This window comes from Lepidochelys kempii, chromosome 11, assembly GCF_965140265.1.
Source record: "Lepidochelys kempii isolate rLepKem1 chromosome 11, rLepKem1.hap2, whole genome shotgun sequence".
In the NCBI taxonomy this organism is placed as follows: Eukaryota; Metazoa; Chordata; order Testudines; family Cheloniidae; genus Lepidochelys; species Lepidochelys kempii.
The window spans coordinates 12,329,187-12,346,692 of NC_133266.1; the positions used below are offsets into that span (position 1 = coordinate 12,329,187).

Consider the following 17,506-nt stretch of genomic DNA (forward strand, 5'->3'; position numbering starts at 1 on the left):
GAATTCAGTGCACTTTAACCTGTTGATATTTTTCTTTCTACCTGGGCAGTTGTCTGGAGGGTGTGAACTAACCGTGGTGCTACAAGACTTCACAGCTGGCCACAGCAGTGAGCTGAGCATCCAGGTGGGACAGACAGTGGAGTTACTGGAGAGGCCCAGTGAAAGGCCTGGCTGGTGTTTGGTACGGACAACTGAGCGGAGCCCCCCTCAGGAAGGCCTAGTCCCCAGCAGCACTCTCTGCATCTCCCATTCTCGGAGCAGTGTGGAGATGGACTGCTTCTTCCCTTCAGGAAAAGGTAGGCAGAAATCTATCAGAGTTCCCTCAGCAAAGACTATCTCAGGTTTCCCCTTTTGAAATACACAACTGTTTTTCTAGCACCGCCCACTTCCCAAGGAACAGATGTAGATAAGTTACATTTTAGTCATTAATATGTTCTGCTAATACCTTCTTGTAAATCAATACAGTTCTAGGAAATCTCCATGAGAGTGTCTCTTTATTACCAGCATGGAGATTGTTATTATCCTGAGACACTGGAGTCACAGATCATAGTATAATCATAGCCTTTAATATACATGTAGGAGAAAATGTCTTTTGAATGTCTTATGGGACCACCTGCAACTCCTAATGGTCTAGGAGAAGTGAAAGTTAAACTGTGTGTATTTTCAGCATCCCCGTATTATATATCTGATGCTTTATGGATGCTGCAGTGTACATTAATGCCAGTTCTTTTGGTTATCTTCCTACACACTTGTCCCTTTGTTAATCCCTGCACACAAACTTTCTTTTCACTGGTACAAGAGTCCATAATTGCAGGTGAGCCCTGGTGATGCCAAGTTTTCCTCTAGGAATATCTGATTGTCTCCATTTTAACTTATTCATCAGCTGAGTAGATTTGCAACTAACAGTGACAAAGGCATAATGTTGAGTAAAATACAGTTTCTTGAGTAAGGGATACAGGAATTGCCATGTTAGACTAGACTTTTGAAGATCAGCTAGTCTTGCTTCTGGAAGTGACATGTACTTGTATCTTAAGAGGAAGGTGAAATGACCTGTGTACTGTGGTACATCATGGTGAGAGAGATTCCTCCACAACTACTTATGCACGGAAACAAGAGGACTGATGCTCTCCTTCCAGATTTTACACTTCGCTGATGTTACTACAAAATGAAAATCCTTTTCATATAAATGCCTACAGTTAAAAAGTGAAATAATATTATTAATGTAGTCAAAAGTATGATTAATTTAGCAAGCATGATTGAAAAAAAAATTCTAACCTAGACAAAGGATATATACTGTTCTAAAAAAAATTCATTGGGGGATAGATGGAGCAGTGCTTTCTATATACTGCTTACTAAAGCCATCCTTCAGTCACCTGGTAGAATAGCTCCAAGCTGTCAATGGTCAATACATGAAGTGCCTAAAAGTCACAATTCTTCAACAAAAAAACTCTCCGAGAGACTGCTGAATTGGAATTAATTTGCGAACTGGACACCATTAAATTAGGCTTGAATAAAGACTGGGAGTGGATGTGTCATTACACTAAGTAAAACTATTTCCCCCACACCCCACTGTTCGTCACACGTTCTTGTCAACTCCTGAAATGGCCCACCTGGATTATCACTAAAAAAGGTATTTTTTCTCTCCTGCTGGTAATAGCTCACCTTACCTGATCACTCTTGTTACAGTGTGTATGGTAACACCCATTGTTTCATGTTCTCTGTGTATATAAAATCTCCCCACTGTATTTTCCACTGCATGCATCCGATGAAGTGAGCTGTAGCTTATGAAAGCTTATGCTCAAATATATTTGTTAGTCTCTAAGGTGCCACAAGTTCTCCTTTTCTTTTTGCGGACACAGACTAACACGGCTGCTACGCTGAAACCTTCAAAAAAAGCTACTCTGACTAGCTGCACAACAACACATATGCTGGAAGCTTGATCATACCCGCAAACTAGCAGACCACAACCTATTGGGTCTATAGTGCATGGCATCCTCATTGTTCAGGTCCCCTTTCAGTGTACTATTGAGCGCTAGGTGAGAATTCTGCCAAGCAAGTGCTCTAAGGAGTGTAGGGAGAAGAGGCTCCTTATATAGTATTCCTGACCCCCAAGATACCAACCTGGCCTCGTCTTTCTGTTTGTGAATTTTCCCATTACAGCATAGGAAGCAGAGTTAAATTTATTCTCATGAAACAAAATAAGCTTGGAAGTTTTTATAAAAAGCATGCATTAAAATGAGCTATATTCTGTCCTTGTTCCTTTCAAGAAACCTCCATCACCACAGGTGGGGGCTTGGCACAAAGATGAAAGAAAATAGAAAAATGAGTAGGGCAAACTCCGATGTATGTATAGTACTAAAGATTTTGAGCATGGTTTTAATTAGAGATGGGCCTGAACTAAAACACCAGATCAGATAACCACAGAACTAAGGGGCAAGGTAATTCACGCTCAGATTTGATATTCCCCAGTGGCCTCTCTGTTATGGTCCTTTCCCATGCCCTATATTGCATCGGGAGAGGAGAAAAACATCCTGCTGCCACCGCTGCTGGTTGTAGGTGAGCCTAGAGCCCAAGAATCCTCAAACCTGATCTGAGTTTCACCTGTTTTTTGCTCAGTTCTACTGCGGCTTTTCCTGTCTATCACATCACTGGAGTCATGATGCACTGTGACAACTTTTGTTTATGCTGCAGCAGGTGCTTGTCCTCCGTTCATTCACTAGAGGGTGCTGCTGAATTGTATTGTTACAAATGTGGTTAGTCTAGTGTGCATTTGGGAACTTTAATAATGGTAAAGTGTGGGAGGAGAAACATGTAATTAAATATCACTCAAGCCTCTGTACTAATAGCTGCACCCTGAAGTGATTACATGATGCAAGAGTATTGTGTTGGGTAGGAATATTGTGACAAGGTACTCATGCTCTGGTATTTCACAGAGGTGAGCTGAAACTGGAAACTCCAGTCATAACCCATTCAGATTCCTGGCACACTAGGCTTTAAAATCCTAGATCAGAACCTGCCCCTATAGTTTTTGTTCTAAGTTATATCTGAGACCACAAAAACCACCGTTTTCCATTACTGGTAGAGATACCACCAAAATTGCATGAAATATGTTGCTCTCATGAGATTTCTGCAATTTTGGGTCAAAATCTCAAGAGACAACTTTGCAGGATTTCAGTGCTGTTGAATCTGAACTCAACAGTAGCTGTAGTTTTCTCTGAGTGGGTCAAAGAAGGGTATCAGTTTTTCATAAAAAAAAATCTGTCCCCTTTTTCATTAAAAATGTCTAAACTTGAATTTTTTGAGCAGCTTAGGTTTTTGTATGGTGCCTGTCACTGCAGCAGCTGTTTTCAGACCAAAACCCAATCCCTTGCTTAAACTTAAAAATAAACCAAGAGCAACTTATTAGCCTCGCTCTAATTTCTCAGTATTGCTTCATCAGCTCAGTGGTTCTCCAGCATTTTTGTTCCATGGGCCAATTCACAATTTTATATGGAAAAATATAGCAAGCAGACTTCACCCATCTGTTTCAAATATGAAATTCTGCACAACTATACAAAAGCAGCAGTGGGTTAAGCAGCCTTGGAGATAACAACATTATTTATAATTGTCTTTATAAGCAATATAATTTCAAGAACGGAAAGTCTCTTCACTTAAAACCTAGTGTCTCTATCAGTAAATTGAGACATAATTTAGCAGATTTCTGTCAAAATATTAAAAAATAACTGCATCTGCTTAGTGAGAAATGGCAAATAATTGTATAATCTTTATATCTTATACTGTTTTTATATAAATCACCTTACACTGTTTATATAAATATGTGGGGTCTTAAAATGGAGTTTATATTGGCCATAAACCCTAAAAACGTGTATGATTTATGGGTTTGCTCCAACATTTTATCTAGCATCAGTGCAAGCTGTCACCTAAAAAATATCAATCAATGTTTGTAATATTTAACAATATAAAATTCCTGTTTAACAGCCAGTGAAGACGTAAAGGCAGAACTGACAAGTGCAGATGCATTCAGACACTTTCTGCTGCTGTAGATTGACTGATTCCGAATGTGTTATGAAGGTTCTTTACTGTTTCTTTTAAAATAATAAAAAAGTAACATAAAAAGATTCGAAAAATTATGAAGAGCCCCAAATAGAATAGAATAAAAACCTGTAAGAATCCCCACTGGTTTTGCCTGATGTCTACTGTTGATGGACAATAGAACTAGAACTTTAAAATGCTTGTCTCATAGCCTTCCCTTGCCTTTGCTGCTGCTCACTCCTGTGAGAATACACGGTGGTTTTCTCTGTGACTAGATTACAGGTCAGGGTAACAGTGCAGGCCTGAATGTTCTTTATTTCTAACAGTCCAACAGCATTTGAAATTACACGTTTGTAAACAGGCACGTGGTTTTCTAAACTTTCCCATTCCCAAGTAATTTATGGCTGGTTGAGTAAAAAACTGTCCTGCAGTTCTGGTACTGTACTTAGGAATTCATGATTTTTTTTTTCCCAACTAGCATTCCAAGGGAGAGACAAAGAAGAGTTATGATCTACTAAGACTGAAATACTGTCTGAACTGTCCCACATGGCACATCACAGAAAACAGTGACTTTTATTCCTGTCTGTTTTGCTGTACAATTGTGCTCTAAGAGACAGTGAATCTCAGATTAGGGGAATGAAATCTATATGAATGGAAAGAAACCTAATAACCTAGCAAATGTACATTAAATAAATTGAGACAAGTTTACCCTTGGTGTCACTCCGTTAATCTCATCTAAGGCTGTGAATCAACTAGCCTGCTCAAGCTAGCTTGAATCCAGCTAGTACAAATAATAATAGCAGTAAAGACTGCACAGTCTGGGCTTCAGCACAATGGTACGGACCCTAGGTGTGTACTCTGCTCGCTATCTGTTCTGAAGCCTGTGCTAGCTGGATTCCTGCTAGCTCAGGTAAGATAATCCATGCACAGCTTTTGCTGTGTGGTGATTCTGAGGATGAATGTGGCCCTTAGAAGAAATACAATTACAAGTTATCTTGAATTTTAGAATTTATCATATTGCTCTATCATTTCAATGTAACATCAAAATGATAGTTTACCTTAAAATTCTAGAGTAGCAAATTAAGGTTCTCACAATACATGCTGAACACCCACACTGAACAGAAAGGAATTTATTAAAAACAACTCTAAAGTATTATGCAGCAGTTGTTTTGTACCAATAATGGAAACTGGAGCAGTTGTTTGAGGGCATATTATATGTATCCATAAAACTTCAAAAACAGGTAATGGGACTTGTGCTTGCATATCCACATGGTGCAATTGGGCCAATTGGATATTCAAGTTATATTTAACAGCATAGCTACTAACAAAAAACATTCCATGTATCTAACATGGGTAAATTAATCTGACTGAGATTCTTTTGCATTTCTTGACTCTGGGCCTGATTCTCATTTTAAAAGGTAACAGGGCAAGGTGCCACCAGCCTGTCTGTTAGGGGTCTTGGCCTCTTTAAGGTCATGGACTCTGGGAGTTATAATTCCTCGTGGAGTATGTGACCCGAACGAACACATGACTGATAGAGGAGTCAGATGACTGCCTGCGGGGCTATAAAAGGAGGCTGCCTTCTCTTAGTACAAAGAGGTGAGGCAGGAGGAAGGAAACAGATAAGGGTTTTGCGTATGGGGGTCGAGAAGGATGATCTCAATGAACAAAGGGATCAATAGGAGATTCCCTCTTCCTCCCCTCCCGCACCTGGATATACACCTTTCTTCATTCTGTAGTCACTATGTTTGTTCTTTGAGCACATTTTGGAACAAATTGATAAATTAAACAGTAATAAGTCACCAGGACCACCTAATATTCACCCAAGAGTTCTGAAGGAACTCAAATACAAAATTGCAGAACCTCTAACTGTGGTATATAACCTATTCTTAAATCAACCTTTGTACCAGGTGACTGGAGGATAGCTAATGTAACACTGATTTTTTTAAAAAGGCTCCAGAGGTGATCCTGGAAATTTCAGGCTGGTAAGCCTAACTTCAGTACCAGGCTAATTCGTCAAAACTATTAAAGAACAGAATTATCAGACACATAAATGAACACAGTACGTTGGGGAAGAGTCAACATGTATTTTGTAAGGGGAAATCATGCCTCGCCAATCCATTAGAATTCTTTGAGGTGGTCAACAAGTATGGTGACAAGGGTAATCCAGTGGATATAGCAACTTTCACAAAGCCTTTGACTCCAAAGGCTCATAAACAGTCATGGGATAAGAGGGAATGTCCTTCCATGGATTAGTAAAAGGTAGGAAACAAAGGGTAGAAATAAATGGTATGTTTTCACAATGGAAAGAGGTAAGTAATGGGGTCTCCCAAAGATCTGTACTGGGACCAGTGCTATTCAACATATTCATAAATGATAAGGAAAAAGGGGTAAACGGTGAGGTGGTAAAGTTTGTAGACTACACATAATTATTCAAGATAGTTAAGTCCAAAGCAGACTGCGAAGAGTTACAAAGAGATCTCACAAAACTGGGTGACTGGGCAACAAAATGGCAGATGAAATTCACTGTTTAAAAATGCAAAGCAATGCACAGTGGAAAACATAATCCCAATTATACATACAAAATGATGGGGTTTAAATTAACTGCTACCACTCAAGAAAGAGATCTTGGATCATTGGGGATAGTTCTCAGAAAACATCTGCTCAGTGTGCAGCAGCAATCAAAATAGCTAACACAATGTTAGGAACCATTAGGAAAGGGATAGATAATATTAGAAAATACAGTACCATTATATAAATCAATGACATACCAACACCTTGAATACTGCATGCGTTTCTGGTTGCCCCATCTCAAAGATAGATATATTTGAATTGGAAAAAGTACAGAGAAGGGCACCAAAAATTATTAGGGATATGGAACAGCTTTCATCCGGGGAGAGATTGAAAGACTGGGACTGTTCATCTTAGAAAAGAGATGACCAAGGGATGATACGATAGAGGTCTATAACATCACGAATGGTGTGGAGAAAGTGAATAAGGAAGTGTTATTTATCCCTTCACATGACACAAGAACCTGGGGTCTCCCAATGAAATTAATAGTCAGCAGGTTTAAAACAAACATAAGCAAGTACTTCTTCACACAATGCAGAGTCAAACTGTGGACCTGTTTGCCAGGGGATGTCGTGAAGGCTGAAAGTATAACTGGGTTCAAAAAAATTAGATAAGTTCATGGAGGGTAGCTCCATCAATGGCTATATGCCAAGCTGGTCAGGGATGCAACCTCATGCCCTGGGTGTCCCTAAACCTCTGACTGCCAGACACTGGCACTGGATGATGGGATGGATCACTCAATAATTATCCTGCTCTGTTCATTCCCTTTGTAGCATCTGGCACCAGCCACTGTCGGAAGACAGGATACTGGGCTAAATGGACCGTTGGTGTTACCAAGTACGGACATTCACATGTTCTTATCTATGAGTGCTAAAGCTGTTGTGGAAGAGAACAGCTTCTGGTTGGCTGTCTTGGCTTTTGTGCCCTCCAGCCCTCCCAAAAGGATTCCAATAAATATTCTTGTAATAATAGGCATTATAACTACTTCCCACATTTCTGTTCAATTTTTGCATCTTAGATTTTATTAACCTTTCAGGACTAGACTGCTTTAGTTTGCTCCTGTTCAGCTCTGGTTATGCTGAGTATTAAATTACAATCCACATTGGTTTATGTGGTTTCTCCGCTTTGGCTAAAATAATCCCTTTTACAAAATCTATTTAATGGTAATGATTCCTGATTTCCCAGGAGAGCTGTGAGAGGATGATTCAGAAAATTTTAGTATATTAAATGAAACCTTCAGTTGGTTTTATAAAGGCTGAGAAATTGTTTGGGTTTCTAAGAGTTTTAATTAAGAGCACTCAGTTAAAGAGTTTAGGCTGTGTGATCTCAAGGAAACATTATTAGTTAACACAATCAATATAACTGGCACATAAACAGCCCATGGAGTTTCTCTTGAGCAAACAATATTCGGGCTCCCACTATCAGCATAAGTAGACAGTATCTAAATAAAAAACATTCCTTTACCTGTGTTCCAAATCACACTTCAGCAGGTGGGCTCAAGCTCTTTCACTGATTATCTCTTAATAGAGAGATGGTTTCATGGCTATTTCCCCCTGCCATTTGTAATCGCATATTATCCCTGTAAAAAGCACAGCAGTAACTTACGTATAAAAATAACGCTAGGAAAGGATGGCACTTTCACTTGTCTTCTAACATGATAGAGCAGCTGGAAAAAAGGTGGATAACCAGCACTGTATGACCTTCCTACCACCTCTTCATGGACCACCACCAAATGCTACGCACACAACCATTTGGCTAAAGACCACACTTTGGGAACAACTGATTTTTGCTATTAAAAGTGGAAGATTTAAAAAGCTTATTTAGAGAGGAGGCCTGGACCAAAACACACTTAAGCCTTAGAAAAGTTCAAATCTGAACTTGGTAGCATAAGACCATCTATAATTTAATTTGCTTTTTATTATCTACTGAATTTTTGCCTTCTGCTCCCAGCCCAGTCCTGCATCTCTACTCCTATGAGTAGTGCAAGTGAAGTTAATGAGAATATAAAAAATGAGAAATCAAAACTGAAAGTACTCTGAAGGGAAAGTGAAGCTAGTCCAGCTTCATCTTTCTAAACTAGTGTTTCCCTAAGTCTGAGGTGGCCCCTGAGGTGGGGCACAAAGGTCCAGCTCAGGGTCATGGATAGGCCTTTCAGTTCTTCTCCAGAGTCTCACTTTACATACAAATAAATTAAGGGTGAAATTCAGACCCTTTTGAAGTAAGTGACAAAACTATCAGGCTGAGATCCTCAAAGGCTCCTAACTTCCATTGATTTCATTCTGAGAATGTTGTCATATACTTCAAAAGGGTCTGAATTTCACCCTTACGTTATTTGAAATCAATGGAAATTAGGAGCCTAAATACCTTTGAGGATCTGGGCCTCACTGATTACAGTGGGGCCAGGATTTCACCCTAAGTCTTTTGCTCTTATACTTGTGAAAACCTTTGAAATGTGGCCCCAGTGTAAGCAATGTTTGCCTGACTTTACAGATACCTTGAAACAACGGCTCTGAGGTGTTAACCATATATAGTAATTTGGGAAATAACAATGTCAGTAAAGTCAAATGTACTTGCTGCTTCAGCTGGAATAATATATATCCAAAGCAAAGGATCCTGAGGCACTCCACCTGAATCCTTATTTTTACTGAGAATGACTTTTCTGATGAATGCTGTGATAAAACAGGAAAGGCTCTTTAGAGAAGCAATTCTGCTATTGTTTAGCTGATTTTTATTATTTCAAACAAAGAAGACTTTGTTTAAAGAGAAAAGGCCTGTGAATTTCCTTATTTACTTTGTCTTCGCTTCCCCTTTATTGGGAGGTGAAACTTCACCCATCTAATCGCATTACTTTAACCTAAAATTCAGCAATAACATAGGTCATGCTCTGGTTTCATTATAACAGACACAACCTGGTTTTGAATATGTGATGGACGAGTGACATTATCAAGAACAATAGAGGAATTCCATATCTTGTCCTAGTACAGAAGGTTTGCCAAATTAGGCAGTCACATAAATGGTGTTGTAAATTACACATCGGTGTCAAGGAAAATTAGAATGTGATGGTATAATTTGCACTGATTTGACATTCATTGGGACTCATTCTCTTCACGTCAGTGTAAATAAGAAGTAACTCCACTGTAGCTGATGGAGTTATACCACTGTAACTGAAAAGAGACTAAGGCCCCATAGATGTATCTTACTCATCAAGGGACCAGAAGGGAGCGGGTGGCAGGAAAAGCAATTAATTGCAGGACGTAAAATAAAATAGGCCCCCTCATTGTTGCTTTGCTAGCTACATCTCCTTCCACCTTTTCAGCATGTAAATTACACTCACTTTGCATAATTATTGAATGCCATGCTATTTGTTTGGTCATGGTGTGTATTAGCCCCTAATCAAGAGTTAGGGCCCCACTGTGCAAGGCACTGTACACAAACAATGTGCACGTACACACAATGAAAAGTTAGTTGTTGTCCCAAAAAATGTACAGTCTAAGTATAAAACAAGAGACTACCGATGGATGCAATAAATATGGGGAGCACAAGGTAAAATTGGATGCAACTGTAACTGGATTAAATTCTATGGTCAATATTACACAAGAGGTCAGATTAGATGATTTAATGGTCCCTTCTGACCTTAACATCTACAAAAACGTTACTATTTGACCACTAGCACTCTCTTTCTAACGTGTAAGCTACCGCACCATTTAGGTCACAGCTAATTTGGCCTGAAGTCTCTCATGCAGTCGCATTTCCTGGCAATTTGGCCGTGTTAATTTCTGTGTTGAAATACTGGCACAATTTTCTCCAATTGGGACTGAACGTGGAATATAATCGCTGCCTGTGGAGATCAGCAAATCATTTGTCGGTGTGTTTTCAGGATGGATGCTCAAACAAAGCTTCAGTGGCATAGAAAATAGAACATAAATTGCAGACACCTCAAAGTGGCAAAATGGGACGAGTAAGACACCAGACATGTCAGAGAAAAAAGGTGTCATTGCGTAGGATAATGCTAAACATGCTTCCAGTGATCTCCCTGAGAACAGGGAATTAATGCTTCAGAAGTGTTAAAAACTAAAGTCTCTGAGGAAGGAAATAGTCAAGAGTGTATCGCCAGTATGCAGACTCCTGGCAACACTGCTCTTAGTGTTGCTGCTGAAATGCCTATCTCAGCAGAAAAATCTTCCCTCTCAGGATAAGTGGTTATTTGTTTCCTTCTGATATGCTTGTGGCTTTGCTGGTGAGGCATTTTTTAGAACTGAATTTATCTTCTCCAGTTGCAGCTATTTTATGGTGAGATGATCCTTTGCAACCGGACTAGCCAGGCTGCAGAACAGACATCTCCACCGGGGATTGTGGGGGAAGAGCAATAAGGATCTTCCGAGGCTCCCTCTTCTGACCTCCCTAAACCTGTTGACCCAGACACTCATCTCAATCAACTGGTTTCTGCTGCACTGCCTACAAAACGTGAAGTGGGACATGTGGTTTAGCAAGGAGATCCAATACAGAGAAGAAAAGCAATGGAAAGATCAAGTTATGCATGTGCTTTCCCAAGTGACCATGTGACCTTACTATAAATTCCCTTCTCTTGCTTCTCGACATTTGTCTTCTTATGAGCTTACTTATGTCCCATTGCAGTTTGATTGTAAAGCCTTTCATGGAAGGACATTTTGGAGCCCTCCGGAGGAAAAACGTAATGCAGATTGACAGCAGTCATCCACAGCTGTAACTGCAGTCTCAGAGTTGTAGTAGTCTCCAGACCAGCATGCTCCCCCTGTGTTGGGGAAACTGACTGGTGAATCTGCAAAATTACAGATCTACCATGCACTTCTCTCCTGGCTTCATTCAGCCCCTTTCTGAGAAGGCCAGATTAAGGCAAATTGGGATCCTAGCTACTGCATGAAATGAGGCCACCCATTTACTCCCCTGTATTGACTGATGGCAGGGGTGCTCTTTTTCCCCTGCCCCAAAACACACAGCACTACAGTGCCTCCGTCTCCCTCCATAGAGTGGTAACAGAAGCCTCTCCCCTTTGGAACAACAAGGATGGCAGCAGGGATCCTCTTTACCATTCATAGATGAAGCAGTGTCAGAAAGGGGCCTCAGTACTTGCCCCAGCAGCTGGGACGTGTCTAGTTGAGTAGTTGGATTTGGCCACTAAATGTGTAATGACCCAGCCACTCCCAGTCTGTATTCAAACCCAACACATATTGAATCTATTTCCCCATGTTAAGTATCCTCACACCTTCTTGTCAACTGTCTAAATGGGCCATCTTGATTGTCACTACAAAAGTTTTTTTCTCCTGCTGATAATAGCCCATCTTAATTAATTAGACTCTTACTCCACCTTTTCATGTTCTCTGTATGTATGTATATATTTATCTTCTTACTATATGTTCCATTCTATGCATCCGATGAAGTGGGCTGTAGCCCACGAAAGCTTATGCTCTAATAAATTTGTTAGAATCTAAGGTGCCACAAGTACTTCTGTTCTTTAAGTTAGAAATTAAGTCTTTATTTTTGAATGAAAACTGAGGTTCTGATGCATTGACTTGACTGCCAGGGCTCTACACACAAGCGTTGTGGCAATGAATGCTCCATTAGGTAAACAATTCTATTTTTAAACCTTTAAGCAAGACTGCCTTGTGGGGACAGTTTTAACTGTGGAGTTACCCTAGCACCCAAGAAAAAAAGAAATACGGTTTGCCATGGGTGGATGTATCTGAAGGGGTTCCACATGAAGTACTGATTATGATTCTCAAATCATAGGACAGGGTTTTTATTAGCACTAGCCTGAAGTCAACAATTATAACCCCTCTTCCCTCCCCCACAAATAAAAACATGCAGCCCAGAGAAAGGGTGTAAAAATAACATGTCTTGGTTTGAATAAAATGTATACACTACTTTCTCTGTATCTGCTCCTGCTTCTTGAAATGTATGAGGTAGGTGAGAGGGTTGTGTAGTAGCACTTCGCCCAGCCAGCTAGCAGGAAAGTAACCAATGTGAATTACCAAAAGAGAGTGACTGGAGCCTGTGAGTGGCTTGGGTCTTGCTTTTCATCTGCAGCTTTGGTTGAACTAAATATAGCAAAGTAACATGCTGCTGTCTGACTGTAATCCACCTGAGATTATGTGGGGAAGAGTGGGATCTGGACCACTGACCTAGAGTTTCTGCTGTGTAAGTTCAGTGGGCCACCATTCATTATTATACTCCTGGCCTGTTGAACATGGATTTATTCACCAGTCTTTTTTGCCCTGAAATCCATAAGATTTAAGAGTGAAGAACAGATTCTGGGTTTATGCCTGTTTTCTTTACTAATCTAATGTTGATGCATGGATTATCAGGGCATGTCCTGGTAAAAATGGTACCCAAGTGTGCTGGCTTTTCAGCTCTACCAGAAAGCAAGGAGAACAAACCCAGGACCAGTATTCACATCCTTACTGGCTGCTGTGCAGCCCTTCTGTTATTAATTTTAAACAAATAGTTTATGAACCAGTTTTAAAGTGAGCTAGCTGTGATGAAAGTTTAATTTCACTCAACAGTCAGAGCCAAAGACCAGCACACTGAAGTGCCCAGCACACAAGTATTAAATAACTGATTGCAGTTTACTGAGACTGTTTCTGTAAATGGGCTACAGCAGATGCATCACAGATTTGATATACTTACGCTAACACAACGAGCCTGATTCTCTTCTCATTTATACCAGTCTACCAACTTCATTACTTTGAAAGATGTAAATCAGGAATAAGAGTCAAAACTAATGTCAGTTTCATTAGGGGCAGATTAGTCCCAGACTCCAAAAATGCATTCATTTATATTTGTTTTCTTTTACAACATATTATATATTTATATTACTGCCAGTTAAAAGGCAATTCCCTTCCATATTAGGACAGGTTCAAGCATTCTTGGCTGTAGTCTGCCGTAGAGAATCTTCAAAGTTACATTTACATATATTTCCACAGAGGCGTGTACAAGGGGGAAGCAAGCAGGGGCACAGGCCTCCCCAATAATCGGCGGAGACACAGAGCAAGCTCCTCCAAAAGTTGTCAATTTTAAATACATGCACACCCCTGTATTTCCTTATCAGTGCTTCGTGGTATTCTTTGGAAGTTCTGAGTATAGAATCACTTAGTGATTCTACAGAACCATGTCCCAGTGAAATAATGATCTATTTTCTTGTAGTATTCTACAGGATGTACAATACTTCTTAAATATCATAACGTTTAAAGAAACCAAGGAACAATTGCATAAGTAGCACAGTGAAAGTTGGCTCGGTTTCCAATCTGCTAAAAAGTGTGTCATCACACAGAAGCAATAGCAGTGCACTGCCCAACATTCACATAATAAAGACTGCCCTGACTTTTGCCTTTAATAATGAGATTTGAAAGTCACATCTCTAGGTACTTCTGGTTTTCATACAGGGAATCTAATACTTCATTTGTCTTTCCAGTAATGCTAAGCTGCTTGATACCAAATCACATTCTTATTAAGGCACTTTTCTAAATACAAGGGATTAAGAATTAAACAGCAACACCTAGTGATTATAATTCCAGGACACTTTTCTGTTCTGGAGATTAGGGAACTGAAATCTTTCAGCTCAAAATATTGATTTATGTAGGTAATAGTACTTTAACCTTATGGGGCTTAGGTTGCTGTAAATTTCAATTTTATTATTTCAAAAGGCACCTGGCCCTGCATATTGTTCATGATGTGTAAGATTCTAAGACATTTTAAGCCAACGTGCAAATTCTGCCTTTAAATATGCACATGTGGCTTCCACTAAAGTCTATGGGAAGTGCACCCATGCACCAGACTGCAGCATGTAATCCTGAAGGGCAAATCTTCCCTCATACCAGCCTATGCAAAGCCTAGGTTAAAAAAAAAAGTTTTGTGCCTCAGTGTATCCTCTCCCTCAGGTTACAGCCACTGGGTTGCAATAGCCTCTTTGGCCATTGTAAAGCTCCTATGTAGCTAAGTACAGCCCAGTGGAACCATATCTTTACAGTCATCATAGAATACAAGAGTGCAACCTCTCTGCACATTATCCTTACTTTGGAGTCATGCACATTCTGCTTAATTCAAAGCCTTCTGCAGTCTTTACTTGTTTGTTTGAAGATATGGACCACTGCATTTGAAGATACAGAAATATATGTTCTTCTTGCAATCATAGCATCAACTCATCTTGTTGCCTGCCCCCTTTTCTCAAATAGGTTAGGGAGGGTGTAGACACAAGGTGGTTTTTAATATTATAGAAGGGTTATAATTGTATCTTATGTATTTAGTTGTGAACTCTTTGTTTTTTTGCTGTAAGGTATGCATGGACACTGCCTACCCCAACGAGGTCTTGATCACAGAGTGGGGCCCATCAAAGCTACTACAGTACCAATGATTAATAAGTTACTTGATGACTAATGTTTAATATAATATGAACACAGAAGAAGTGAAAAGTACATGTTGTTAGGTTTACAAGGAAATCTGTTGACTGTGGGAAAAACCAGAAATGTCCCAGGTCTTAGTGTGCTGTACCCTCTGACAGGAGGACAGCAAGTTTGGTTACGTAATAGTAACTGGAAGTTTAGGTGTGTGAAATTTCAGATCCAATTAGAGTATGATCCAAATAGCAGAGACTATGGGTGGGATATTTGAAACCCTGGCCTAATAATGCTCCTACTGACTTTAATACAAGGAGAATTGCAATGCTGAACATCTACGGAAATCCCACCTCACATGGTGTATGTGGTGTACATGTATCTACAATCTAGAAATGCTTGCAACTCTTGCCAAACTGTGGAGATTACAATATGCAACAGGACAGAGAAGATGCATGCTGGCAGTACAAAACAGAGGGCTTTTTTCTGTCAGAGGCCATTCTGTGAACTATATAAAATAATCTTGTTTTATATTCTTCCACAGAAGGCCTCCTGTCACTTCTGGCCTTGCTGTTTATTTCCACCATACATTTTAATAACAGCTTTACGTTTTCTTTTACATCACTCTTAAATTGGATACAGCAGATCAGAAAGCTTTGCAGTGATGGCACCTTTACACTATTAAATGTCTCCTGTTAAGAATTCCTCTGCATTTTCTAGCAAAAAAGGAAAGTGGACAAAGGGCCATATCCACACTTGTTAATATAGTGATTTGGCCCACAAAGTGAAGGGTTTTACAGCATTGATCCTGTACACAGTATTTTAATTTCAGTCCAGCTCCTTTCTAGCAGAAAGCAGAGATTCCCCTCCCACCCCCGAGACACACACAGCACGAAGATTTTCAGGTCTAACTAGCATAGTGTATACCATTTACACTTTTTAAAAATATATAGAAGCACAAATGTGTTGGATACTCAGAAAAAAGCAAAAGGTGCCAAACAGCATTTGCCACTTTCTCTAAAGCACCTTAGGTGACCAGAATGGTATTTTCCCAATAAGAAGGAAGGAAGCAGATTACCTGGCAGGGAGCAGTGGCATCAGAAGAGAAATTTATCTTCGATTTTATCATGAAAGTTGAACAAACTCAGAGAGAGAGACTAGCTGATGGTTTTTTTCTGCTACTACTTTTGATGCACTCCCATTTTGTATACACCATTTATTCATCATTGCAAGAGCTAGCTCCATAAATTATGCTACGTTGTTATGGTTGCCAGAATTGAAGAAAAGTTACCACACACATCAGGCCTGGGTGGAAAAGGCCCCTGTTTCCTTTGAAAAAGAATATGTGAAGAACTGATACAAGCTCATAATTTCTCTCCACACCCAAATACTGTAGCAGAGTACCCAAAACTGTCCAAAAGGCAGGTTTTGTACATGCTGTTTGTCCTTCCTTATTTGATGATAGCTGGCTAGGCAGTATTACTGCCAAAAAGAACCGGGAGGCCATTCTACATCACAAATTGAATATATGAGCCAACCATGCAATGCAGTTGCAAAAAAGGCAACTCTCACTCTGGAGTGTAACAACAGGAGTGTCATATTTTTCCTCTTTACTCCACACTGGCCTCGGCTGGAATACTTTGCCCAGTTCTGGGCACCACACTTTAGGAAGGACATGGACAAACTCAAGTGAGTCCAGAGGAGAGCAACAAATATAATAAAAGGTTTAGAAAACATAATCTATGAGGAAAAGATTTTAAAAAAGCATGTTTAGTCGTGAGAAAAGAAGATTGAGTTGGGACCTGATAATCATCAAAAATGTGAAGGGCTGTTATAAAGTGGACGGTGACCAGTTTTCTCCATATACTCTAAAAGCAGGAAAGACGTAATGGGCTTAAACTGTAGTAAGGCAGATTTAGGTTAGATTTTAGGAAAAACTTTCTAACTATAAGGATAGTTAAGCTCTGGAATAGGCTTCCAAGGGAGATTGTGGAATCCCCATCACTGGAGGTTTTTAAGAACAGTTCGACTAACAGATGTGTAGGGATGGTGTAGGTCTCCTGGGTCTTGCCTTGGTGCAAGAGGTTGGACTAAACAACCTCTTGAGGTCCCTTCCAGTCCTACATTTCTGTGACTCTGTGTTGCTAGTGGACAGTCATTCCCATAGATCTGCTTTTGATCTCATTGAGATAAATATTTCTGGAAGCAAATACAAAATCTGCTTTTTCTTTTTTTAAACTGAAGACACGATAATCTTTTATTTTGACAGACCACTTATTTCAATTAGTATCCATCACCTTATTGGCATGGCTCTCTTGAAGCCAGTTCATGCAGGCCACAAGATAATGTTAGCTATATCTCCAAAATACTGGACTATTGCATACTGGTTTATGTGTATGGGGACACCAGAGAGGAATCACTGCTGCAGCCACATTCAATCATGGTTCATCAGGTGCCGTTGCTGGCTCAGTAGAGACATTCCCTCTGGTTATGCAAGGATGGTCAGACTCAGCGTAGGCATTTGTTGGTGGATACAG

The 17,506-nt window shown here is 39.9% G+C and overlaps 1 protein-coding gene across 11 annotated transcripts in view; it reads left to right on the forward strand.

Annotated features, from left to right (window-relative positions):
* Positions 1–17,506, forward strand: part of KALRN (kalirin RhoGEF kinase) — a 780,132-nt gene that overhangs the window by 624,725 nt on the left and 137,901 nt on the right. For 9 of the 11 annotated variants that reach the window (XR_012154196.1, XM_073305138.1, XM_073305143.1 and 6 more), the window contains one exon: positions 50–296. Coding sequence is in view for 10 of the 11 variants with exons in the window: in XM_073305138.1 (XP_073161239.1) it covers positions 50–296 (247 nt within the window). In the remaining variant the exon portion in view is untranslated. Of the gene's footprint in view, positions 1–49; positions 297–4,510; positions 4,677–10,877; positions 12,463–17,506 lie in introns of those variants that run through there. The other 2 variants (XM_073305148.1, XM_073305146.1) reach the window with 2 other exon arrangements.